The 12,160-nt window shown below is 38.1% G+C and overlaps 1 protein-coding gene across 1 annotated transcript; it reads right to left on the minus strand.

Annotated features, from left to right (window-relative positions):
• Positions 1–656: 656 nt before the first annotated feature.
• On the minus strand, positions 657–11,256 carry LOC149945453 (nose resistant to fluoxetine protein 6-like). The gene is made up of 15 exons (XM_090176562.1): positions 11,214–11,256; positions 7,043–7,272; positions 6,339–6,571; positions 6,158–6,272; positions 6,004–6,091; positions 5,168–5,421; positions 5,008–5,101; positions 3,650–3,742; positions 3,419–3,584; positions 3,273–3,352; positions 1,928–2,056; positions 1,749–1,866; positions 1,500–1,686; positions 888–1,030; positions 657–827 (listed from the first exon to the last, which is right to left on the minus strand). Exons 2-15 carry the CDS (start codon positions 7,257–7,259, stop codon positions 657–659), a joined length of 2,088 nt encoding a protein of 695 aa, XP_090032688.1. The 5' UTR covers positions 7,260–7,272; positions 11,214–11,256.
• Between the last annotated feature and the right edge of the window lie 904 nt (positions 11,257–12,160).

Raw genomic sequence — 12,160 nt, forward strand, 5'->3', positions numbered from 1 at the left:
CCTCTGAAACCTATTGTGGGTAATGTAATTTGCGTCCCAACAAAAAAAAATGAATCTAAAAATATCAGAAAACGTAATTTTTCTAGTGTTTCATCTCTTACTTATCCTTGGTTAGACACAGCGCCAAGTTCGATTGCGGTGTTAATCAAGTTTAATGTCATACAAATTTTGTCGAGTAGGTAAAATCCGAGGTAAAATCCGTTATTCGCGAGAGGACGCGTCCTACAAGAACGTACTCAGGTGAACAGAGAATATGTGTGCAGCACCCTGTTCGTCTAATGATTCCCGGAAGAAAAACCACGCCCACTCACCTTTCCTCGTGTAATCGTTCTCCCTTTTCTGCCTTTAAAGAACCATAGAATCATTGGAAAAATTCTGAACGAATTTCAGGTAGCGTGTATACCAATCCATACCCCGTGACAGCAGATCCAAAGAATTATAATTTTGAATTTTCAAAGGCCTTTTCCAGAAATTCAAATGATTCTGTGGCCATCGCAGGCTCTGTCTCTCTGTGCAGGGGAAGAATATCTTCCGGGATGCATAAAAGCCAAGGATAGAGTTGGAACTTCATATTCTCTGTAAACCTGAACGCAATCATTTTTTTTATGATACCATTATGATGTATACGTTGCTTTAATTATGGAAGCGTGTATATTTCATTTTTCGGTCAATATATCTTCACATTTCTGAATATCTTTTTCAGTCTTGACTGGCATCACTGACTTGAGTAAGATATTCCCAACTTGTTTCATGGGTGCTTCGAGAATAACGTGTCCCACAAACGCGAGCACGTGGGTGATGGCTGTCACCGCGAAGAAATGGTACGCCTGTGTTCCAAATCCCAATTAATCGTGTGTTTGTAAATATGGTTTTAGTGAAACACTTACGATATTGAAATGAGTGTAGTGCATCGGCGTTACCATAGACCCCACGTATAAGTAAATGACGAAGTAATGCAAAAGGTACATCATGAAGGTTATCTGTCCCAATGGCTTAAATACGGGGAATGATAGTACGTAGTTTATTGGTCCTGCAACGGAAGTAATATTTAGTTAATTAACAAGTGCACCATGTCTGTATTCATTTGTACCATGAGTATCTAACTATCAATACATTTTCTAAACTGTGGGTCAAGGGTGTGTGGTAAATTTAAGACGTAGGCCCAAAAATATTCTGCGTTCCACGAAAGGTTTCTTCGATGGGTTAAATTACTTGCAATTATTAAAAACATAGTCGTACAAGTACGAAATTGTTAATTATTATCCACAAATTTGTGTAATATTAATATTTCACGTCTTTTGTTCAACCATTTGTCTTTTGGCCTTGGCAATTAAAATTACCAAAATTTAAAATCTATACAACAATGTCTAGTCTAACCAAGTGGTCATACTAACTAATGCAATTAAATATTCATGGCTTAATTGAATACATTTATGGTACATTAGGATTCATGAAGTGTTCGTCCTGTTGCACTTTATATAATAAATTGTACTAAGTACCAGCTTTCCCGTTGTAACACGCAATCGCAATCCAAGCGAGACAAAGAGCCCAACACGTTCTGTACACAGATACGTAGCCCACCGCTTCGGCCTCCGAGTAGCCGTCACCCTTTTGCCACGGATACGTCGTTAGGAATAGGGCCAACGCCATTCCGATCGAAAACAGCCAGCCCGTTACAGCCACAAACTGTTGACATTTTCGGTTAAATTTGAGATCTCTAGTTCGTATCTTTGTAATAATTTATGTACCCTGTTAATGTAAATTTTTCTGGTGGCCAGCAAGGTCCCCGTGAAAAGTCCCACGGCGTAGACTGAGATGTGCACGTGAGGAAATCGGTACATTCGCGTCATGTACTCCGATGAAAATCTGTCGTTTGAAATGTGGTTTTAGTTTTCCAAAGGATATGCTCTGGAACCCACGTTCATACCTTAGATCGTTTGTAATAGTAGACAGCAGTATTGTTGGTGGGTATTCGTGAATGTAAGTCATGATACCGCTAGCTAGCGTCGACAGTGTCCAGAGGAAGCCCAAGAAAACGTTTCCAATGACTGGTTTTCTGTTGGAACAATAATGACTATCATATGTAACATCATCACTTGTCCGCTTCTATGTAACATCTCTGTTTCACAAGGAACGTATGAAATCGATTGGAAAAGCTAAAACGTAAACTTACATCCGCCTATGCGACCGATCAAAGAGCGAATTAAAAAATTAAAAAGGTTAAAGGTTAACGAAATGTTGTGATTTCGAGGTGAAAGGTGATGCCTTGGGTATTAGCCTAGCTGAAGCTAAACTTGCCTATTAAATTCACGAATCGATTGCTTGGCCTACGTTTTCACAGTGGTTTGCTCAATTAAGTTGTTAGTTTGAGGTTGATGTTAAGGTTTGGTTAGATTTCACTTATAAGGTCATATCGTTTGGTTAAAAAGTTACTTTGGGTTGTGACCGGAGTTTGGGCCATTGAAAACTGGAAATCGTTGTGTACTGTCAAACTAGGGTAGGAGGTGGAATTTTTCTAAATTACCTTTCCCATTTAAAACAGTGATTTCTTCACGCGTTGGTAGTGACGTAATTTACATCACATCCCTTGAACAAAGTCTCATTACAAAAATGCTTAAGGTCTTTGGGACCCACTCGGGAAAATTGATTTAGAGACCCTTCTTATCCTGAGAACCATTGTTTCCGAAATCGTTTGAAACCCTAATCTCCTTGGGCCCTGTGGTCATTATTTACGCCGTTGTCACGTGCAACAGTCACAAATTACCTGGCTAACAAACGAGACTGAATTTAGCTTTCAAAGCTAACCTATTTTCGAAAGACTGGTCACAAATCAGATAATGATGAAAACCTAAAAGCGTTTTCCATTTGACTGCTCTCGAGCGCTCTAAATCACTGTAGTCAACATTTTATGTTCCATTTGCGTGCTCGGATTTGCTCCGATCAAGTTTCACGTGTTCCATTTCCCGCTCTCGGGTGCTCCGAGACTGCCCATAACCGATCTGCCGATTTCGATAGATCAACGGATCGAGATCGAGAGCGGAGCAAATTTTTGCGTGTTCCTTTTAGATTTTTGGACAAAATGGCAGATCAAGACGCGAAAATTCAAATTACTAGCAGACGAAAAACAACAAAGCGGGGGAATATGATAATGGAATGTTCCATTTGCGGTTTTACTCTAGTCGTTCGGGGCGGGATCTATGACGTCATAGACAGAATAGGAGCGAATCTCGAGCAATCAAATGGAAAACGCTATAATTTAACTACGAGCTTACTTGAGGTAGCAGACGATGTAAATGATACCCAAAATGTAGCATTGAACATCAACAGCTGCGTACCACGTTGGACCCACGCACTGCGCATATAGCAACACATTTAATATGATTTGGACATTCTTCGGGTGGTTGAACTAGTAACTTACAATCTGATTAAATTCGAGGAAATTATTGATAAAGAGTAGGTTAGTCCACCAGTTTTCCCGGCACGGAATCGCGGTGGCGTCGGCGTTGACTTTCCACAATGGACCGGATGACAAAAGCGGGAATATTATGCCCAGTCCAATTGTTAGAAGCATTGAAGGCAGGAGTCTATAATAAAATAATCCTATTAATCATAAGTTTATTATATAAGTACCTTTCTATAAAAATATCACCTCCAAATTCGGCACGAAAACGAGCGCATTGGTTCGAAATCTTTCTCTTGGTTTTTGCAAAGTGCAATCGCCCTGTACGCCATTAAACTCGCCCTTTAAGTAAATTTTTTAAAGGTTCTCAATTAGTGTATAATCAAATGTTTGTAATATATCTCTTTCGAAAGAAGTGGGATATTAAAATGGATATGAACTTTCGCAGGATTGTGGCACTTTTCAATGGTATCTGATTTTCTTGTGGATATGTACACCCGTATAACAGCTTAAAATTTATCGCTTATAATTCAAAATGTGAAAATTATACTGCCAAAGAATATTTACTTCTTGATAAAGCATATTTACCCGATGAAATAGCTACAGAAAAACAGTATTTGATTTATTTCGTCTAGTACTATGGGTATTTTTTAAATTATTATGATATAATAATAATAATAAACAGTTAGGCTAATACCAAAGGCACCATCTTAGGCCCAAGTGATTTAGTGACTTTTAATGCCATTAATTCAGGTGGCCGAGTTACAACGCGTAGGAGGGTGCTGGCAAGCCTTTCATTCCACGTGAGCCAACAGCTCCCTACACTCACTATTACCATAAGCCTATCATAAAGTCCCCATAAGCAAAGGTCTACCATAGGGACCCATGTTAACGGCGTTGTCCCGGATAAAAATTTTTAACGTACGACGATAGGGCAGTAGCGCCATCTTCGTTTTCAAAATTTCTACATCTAAAATATTATCTTACTTGGTAGAGCAGCCACGCTCGGGTTGATAAATTCCACACAAAACGCATCTAAATCTCAAATTTGGAAAATAAATACCTTCAGAAACAAGTTCTCTTATTTCTAAAAGCCAGTTTTATGTTCTGAGGAATCATTTTGCAACGATGAATATTAATTTTAAGTTAGAAAGTGATAAAATTTACAATAAGCTTTGGCTACGGTGCTAAGAAGTGCCGGCGGAGATTTCTACCGCGTGGTTCTAAGTTTAAAAACGTTCGCGCACGCCTTCTGCGCATTCATCATGCAACGCGTGAAATTCATTTGGGGAAATGCCTAGTTGAGAAAATAACCACTAGGAGGTGCAGATTTAGAATACCTACCTCTTAGTAACGGGTATGTGATCGTTAAAAATTTGACCTAGACGTTTGCTTATGGGGACCTTATGCTATTACCCTTAGCTTCAACACGTTTTTATGCAAAGGGGAGATAACTTGTAATCTCAATGCGGAAGGAGTTGTTCCTAGTTTTCACCCACTGCCACAAGCTATGATAGACCGTTCCTGCGAGGTGAAAGTGCTAACCACTCCACCACCCCACTATTATTAACTTCTCCTTATATGAATAAATAATATTGTTCACGTACGCCAGAAATAGGAACGACTCCACCGATAGAAATCCGTTTTCCATGACTAAGAATGGTATCTGTTTCCTGTACTCGTCAAAGATCAGCGTATTCTCTGAAAGTTAAGTTTTAATTATAATTAAAAGCTTTTTTAATTAAGGTGTCCGCGATTAAGCAGTACTTAGAAGATTTTTGTCCCACAGAATGTAAGTGTGTCCGTAGAGCACCCACAAAATTGAGATGTATCTCAGACCGTAGAAAAAATCTAAATTGAATTGTTCAGTTTTGGCCATTTTTAATTCATTTTCAATGTTATGTTGAATTGAAAATGCTGCAGTTAGCTTTTGGACCACATTTTTGGAGACTTCCTTTGACCATTTCCAATCCACTACAGTCGCCACGATGTTGATTAAGAATAATCCACCCAGCACGGATCTGTGAAAGTTATATCATTAGTTTGCTCCCAATTTTAAAATGATCAGATATTAAGAAGGATGAGTACTATAGCCATTGTTTTAATTTATATTCTAGTTCAGTAGTGCCCAAATGGGGGATCTTGTCCTTCAAATTAAAGAATAACTACTACCGAAAAGGTGAAGTCGACCTTGAATATCGTCATCTTGACCTTCAAAATTGACTTTTTTAAATTGGAAATTTAAGTTCCGATGTTCTAGTTCAATTAAAACAATGTTATTTTACTATTTGCACTCGCAACAATAATTTTCTCGGCTAGAGTACACTCTACTTAAGTGTTTTAAAAGTGTTGTCAATTTGAAAGTCTATAGTTAATTAGTCATAACGTTTGAAAGATAATTAGCTGGAACCGAGCAAAACTAGCCTGGAGTTATGACTTCATACTTTCTTAACTAATCCACTAGAAATCACAAGATTTATTTTAAACATAGAAGTATGTTTGATCTATGGTTTTTGGGTCTAAATAGTAAATCAAAGCCGGTGCTACTTAGAATTGAAATCCGTTTGTATAGTACTCTTCCCCCTAATCGTAAATAAGCTTACAGAATTGAAATTTGTACACTATCAAACGTTTTGCCGCTTTTAACTTCGCATGAAAATAACTGCACGTTTACATTCATAGGACTCGTAACTAAATGTTAAAAACGTTACGTTATATTAACTGTTCTGTTTTGTATAGCGCGTATAAATAAAATACGTTTTGTAGCTAATTCCTTGATGTCTTCGTTGGTGCATTGCGACGGGAGACACAAAGCGAATTTTTGTCCAAAATCGTACATCGTGAATAGAAAATTAGCCAAGTGATTTATGCCCTGAAAGGTAAACGTTTATTGAATTGAATCTTGCAGTTCACTTTTACTGGATATATTGGTCCTTACTTCAGTTGTTAAAGTTCCATTGACCTTGCCAAAGACTGGTTCAAAGAGGTTAATCCTGGGGGGTCTCGGTGGTAGAGGAACGCTGAGGTCGAGTAAGCAATATTTTCCACGTATTTCGTCGTCCGGTGAGGTCATCTGAGGGCCAATAATGTCCAGGCATTGTTGGTAATCGCCCAAGTGACCCGTAGCGCCCCGCGAAATACCGGCTTCAGGTTTACCAAATGCGTCAATCACTGTTAAACGTTATTTCACATAAACTTATCACGTTAGTGTACTTTTAATAAAGTAGCAATGCCACTGAAACTATTGTTGGAATATTACCCTTAATTTCTTTACAATAAAGGAAACCAGAAGTATATTAATACCTTTTTCAATATAAGTATTAATATAAGACGTAAACATGAAACATGTACCTTCGAAGGCCCGAACCATTTTTCAACGCTTCACAGACGAAAAATTACCCTCCACATATCGATGTGGAACGTAAAAATTACATAATCTAGAGATATTGACTTTCTTAAAAAATGAAACAATTTTTGATAACCGTTATATAATATTTCACCCTGCACAAGATTATGTTTTCGAAATACTTATTTAAAAAAATAGTGGGAGTCTGCACAAGGACATGTTTCAAGCAAAAAAAAAAACACACAGAAAGAGGAATACTTCTGTAAAATATATTATATACTTCTGGTGGAACTTACATTGAAGCGTCCACCACTTTAAATCCCTGAAGTCTTTGACGAACCTCAACAACGATCCCAGACATGGTCTACTTAGATTCGTGGTACTTGCCATCTTCATAACTGTCGGCAAGGCGCTTTTGATTCCATAATCCAACAGATTCTTGACGGTCATTTCCATCGTTAACAACTTATCGAATGCCATTTGTGACGTAGTCTCCGTTGTTCGGTTTGGCATGATGAAAATCGCGCTGTGGCATAACGAAATTGAATACAAAACGAACGTAAACCGTAAGGTCCAAAGGGCCATATTGACAGTAGCGAACTTTCGTTTTCGAGGGTCTGAACTTAAATGTGTTTCTACCGAGTTTTATTTTCTAATTTGTGTCAAAATTCCCAAAACTAAATAAAAACAAAAAATTTCAAGTTTGTCTTTTAGGTCAGTTATTTTGGGTTGGGGTCAGAAGGAGGATTTGTTGTAGAGCAGGATATTAAGTATTTAGGCGCTTGTTTATCGGAATCTCTGCCCTCGGGTAACGTACGAACGCCAGCAACTTAAATTGTGGGCATTGACTGCTGAAAATCTGTTTTCTTGAAAACATTTTTTCCAATGAAAGTAGGTAACTTTCCACAGCAATCTGCTAATTTACATATTGCGTTATTTTAAGTTGTTAGTCTTGTTTCTTTGGGTATTTCCTATATTGTTTGGTTTAAAATTGAAAAGGTTTACTTTCAGTAAGGTGAAACGAACTCTTTCGACCACCACACGAAATGCCTTAGCATCGAGCTGTATTGAGTAGAGTAAGGCTCAAATAAATAGTCTCTAACCAGAGGCGAGTAAGACCCGGCACGTTTTTAAACATAAATGTTTAATTAATGCATATTTTAGTCGCAAAATAAACAAATAAGAAAATAACAGTTGCTAACAGTATAAAAAATATCTATCAGGCACTGTAGGTATCTAGAACGCTGGCTAAAGTGTGACTTAAAACATTTATTTTAAATAATTTTTATAAAATAATTAGGGTCTAATTTGGGAATCTGCTCAGAACAGATTTTAAGTTACTATTTACTTCACAAAAGTGACAATACAAAACCAAACTTATCCATCCTCATAAAAAGTGTATTTAAAAATTGTGAAAATGTATGGTTTTGAATAGGTTCATCAAGCTTAAAGGGAATATAACCTGCAAAGCAATCTTTACCGAAGACCCCTTCAATTTTCCAAATTACCCTGTACAGTGGTGCCAACATTTCTAAAGCCAAAGGCAAGAGCGGCCACAGCTGCAAACGTTGGTGTTCCATACCAAATACCTGAGGTTATATTCCCTTTTAAATTTATTAAAACAATAACTAGATAATTTATTAATAATATTTAGGAGTATTTTACCAAAAACCTAAAATCACATAAATTATCATATTCACAGCTTTTCTCCATAATATATTTAAATTTATTTAATTGATTTGCTTCTCCAATTAACATTATACTAATGTAATGTCTATAATTAATATTGAAAACATAAAATTAAAAATTAACCAAAATTTTACACACCCTAAATTACTAAATATTTGAGAGAAAAACGCAACAAAATTAATACAGTTTAAGATGGACACTTTTGAAGGAAATTGAATCAATTGAATGGAACGTTCAAATAGCGATAAAAGACAACAGGAAATATGACCATTTAGGTTACGGTTTGCCAATTTCTTTATATTCAAATGAAAAAAAAAATCAATATTCTTACAGCGTCTGGGGTCTCCGTAGAGGTCAGCCGCAGAAATCGGCTATCTTTTGGGGACACCCCCTGGTGATTTCCCCGAAAATAAATACCGGCTAAGATCGTTCCATTTATTGTAGCTCCTCATATTAGTAAGACCAGAAGTGTATAATATATCGCTTAGAGATAAGTATGTGTCTAAATATACTGCTAATGCTATTTGTTCCCACTGATGTTTTCGAAATATATTATAAATTATTATTAATTTTATTATTATTAATAATTCAAAATAGTGCTAGGCGAAATTTGTTATTATAATGGGTTTATAAAGCTATTTCATAAGAGAAATTGGGAGTGGCGTAGCCAGAATTTTGGTTCGAGGGGGGGAACACGTGACCCATGTGCCTCTGGAAATATGTTTCTTAAATAACTAAAAATACCAACGCAGTGTAATTTTTATATTTTACATCGTCAGGAAGTGACTTGGCAACATAGGCACATGCCTAGGGTTTCAAAGGTAGGTTTTCTCACAGATATGAGGGTGGGGGGGGAGGAAATGCTACATTGGGTGCTGGTTACTAGATTTTGCCTAGGGCCCGGAAAACTGGGGCCCAGTTTTAAAACTTTGTCTAGGACCCGCAAAAGTGGTAACGCGAACCGGCATCATGTGGAATAATGCAATTATGCGTGTTAAATTTAGAGCTTTGGTCTGATGTGTGCAAACGCGGTTTAGCGGAAAATTAGTTCCGATTATAAAGTGATGTTTCCAAGGTACATGTTCAAAGGCATCTAACTATGAAAAATTTAAACATTTCAATGTATAAGGGTACTTACTGAGTTATTAAGTATATTTTCAATTTGTAATAGCTATAGAATGTCTGTATACAGTGGCGTAAATAGCACCCCCGCAAACCCTGCGGCGGGGGGGGGGGCGAGAACTAGTACTTCTTACTTCTGCTTCTACATATTCTTACCAGGCTCCTCTTTCCCACTGGGCACTCTGGGCACGTGCCCAGGGCCCCGCGATCGATAGGGGCCCCCTAGTTCCTGCCAGATCATCAAACGATAACCGATATTTATTACCGAATAACATAGTTATTTCGAAAAAATCTATTCTAACAAAATAGTGCTCTAGCTGCCACGGTCATAGGGGCCCCATTATCCTAATGTGCCCAGGGCCTCCAATAGGTTAAAGACGGCCCTGATTCTTACTAAATGGTGGTTACCACACTCTTTCAGATTCTTACAATTACTCAAATCAAGAAGAATTACCCAGGCTAGCTTTATCACGGCTTATATACAGGGACTAATTAGCTGAATTTCTATTTTTCAGTAAAGCGTAATTAGCGTTGGTGGTTCTAGGGTAGAAAGCCCGCCTGTCATACAGGAGGGCTCGGGTTAGAAACCCGCACAATGCTATCGCAAATTGATAATAAGACGTATTCCGTGAACAATTGGTGGAAACCTTGTCATTTGTATGCTTAGATGTTTATCGTAACCATAAGCGCTCGGTCCGTCCCAAAAGTCAAAAATGGTAGCTGGAGAGAAGAAAACCCGTACAAACAAACACCCACACACGTCACAACACAAACACAACGCCCACACACTTCACAACACAAACACAACACCCACTCACGTCACAACACAAACACAACGCCCACACACTTCACAACACAAACACAACGCCCACACACTTCACAACACAAACACAACACCCACTCACGTCACAACACAAACACAACGCCCACACACTTCACAACACAAACACAACACCCACTCACGTCACAACACAAACACAACACCCACCCACTTCACAACACAAACGCAATACCCACTCACGTCACAACACAAACACAATACCCAAACACGTCACAACACAAACACAATACCCACTTACGTCACAACACAAACACAACACCCACTCACGTCACAACACAAACACAACACCCACTCACGTCACAACACAAACACAACGCCCACACACTTCACAACACAAACACAACACCCACTCACGTCACAACACAAACACAACGCCCACACACTTCACAACACAAACACAACACCCACTCACGTCACAACACAAACACAACACCCACCCACGTCCCAACACAAACACAACACCCACTCACGTCACAACAGCCACACACGTCACAACAGAAACACAACACCCACACACGTCACAACACAAACACAACACCCACGTTGCCAACGTACAAAGGTCTGTTCTAGAGTAATAATGTATGACCCTGTGAACTCAGATTTTGAATTAACACAACTAAAATAACTAGGATGTTTAATTGTTAGCGTTTATTAAAATTATCAATAGGAACTTGGCAGCATGACGTCACGCCGTACCTTTGGCTATGGCCGCCATGCTGGTATGTTTTTTTCAATTGGAAATAGCATGGGAGATGTATTATCTACGTCATGTTGACAAGTCCCAAGTTGTTAACTAGAATTTAAAGCAGACTCACCGCCACACTCTACAGACGAATGTTTTGATCGGTTTAAACGGTTGGGACCTTTTGTTGACTGCGGTTATAGCATTGTGCGATAGTAGAGTTGCTCTATAAAGAATACTTTCTTCTTAATTTTCAAAGAATTGGAACAACAAATATTGCATTTATTGGAGGGGCATACGTACGACACGAACAGAAACGTTTCCACGGATAAATACATGTTTTCGAGAATCAAAAAGGGAAAGTTCATTCGGTGGTTGTCGACGTTCAACAAGTTCTCTAATTAAGAAAAGTGACGTTAAATTTCCACCTGAAGTCATTCATTCGCCAACTAACGCACTGTATAAATGCTTGTCCAGTAGAGTGTGTGAGTGACCCAAAATGACCCACCACATTGAAAAATATCGTATTCCATGAAGGAAGTCCAAGTTAGTTGGTTTATGCTTTTGTACGTCGTAATCCCTTTGGAAGTTGCGTCCAATCGAAAACGCTCTCGTCAAATGAAGCCAGATATCTGCGTGGAATAATACTATTTAAGCAAATATAATTGTGGTAAAAGTAGTGTGTTTTTATCTCACTGTTGGTCTGTCTGTCATGAGTGAATAGATCGACGATTGTTGCTGTGGCGTTGACTAACAAAATACCGTGGATTATAATGATTTAATCTTTATTTTTTACGGCCTCTATGATTGAAACCGGCGATTGACTCAAAAGGACAAAGTTAACCTTTTACCAGCACTCTGCGAGGTTTTCTTAAACTTTTTAATTGCCATTTCGAATATGAAATGTTTGTTTTCTATCCACGTCGAATATCAAATCGAATATTTAGCAGGTCAAATAATTTGGTCGAATTTAAAGAATCGCGTGTTTTTGTGAGTGGGAATGTAAATTTGAGTTACACGATAGAACGGGAGGATTTTGTGGCCCTTTAAATAAAAAACAGAGCTAGTAGGTCAAAAACC

The sequence above is a fragment of the Leiobunum rupestre genome, chromosome 5 (genome assembly GCF_980474605.1).
Source record: "Leiobunum rupestre chromosome 5, qqLeiRupe1.1.hap1, whole genome shotgun sequence".
NCBI classification, from domain to species: Eukaryota; Metazoa; Arthropoda; class Arachnida; order Opiliones; family Sclerosomatidae; genus Leiobunum; species Leiobunum rupestre.

Coding starts and splice junctions, on each gene's coding strand:
- LOC149945453 (XM_090176562.1), bottom strand. CDS start 7,259: ATGCCAAACCGAACAACGGAGACTACGTCACAAATGGCATTCGATAAG. Junction 6,273..6,338: donor ATGGAACTTTAACAACTGAA/GTAAGGACCAAT, acceptor TTTACCTTTCAG/GGCATAAATCACTTGGCTAA. Junction 1,687..1,748: donor GAAAAATTTACATTAACAGG/GTACATAAATTA, acceptor AAATGTCAACAG/TTTGTGGCTGTAACGGGCTG.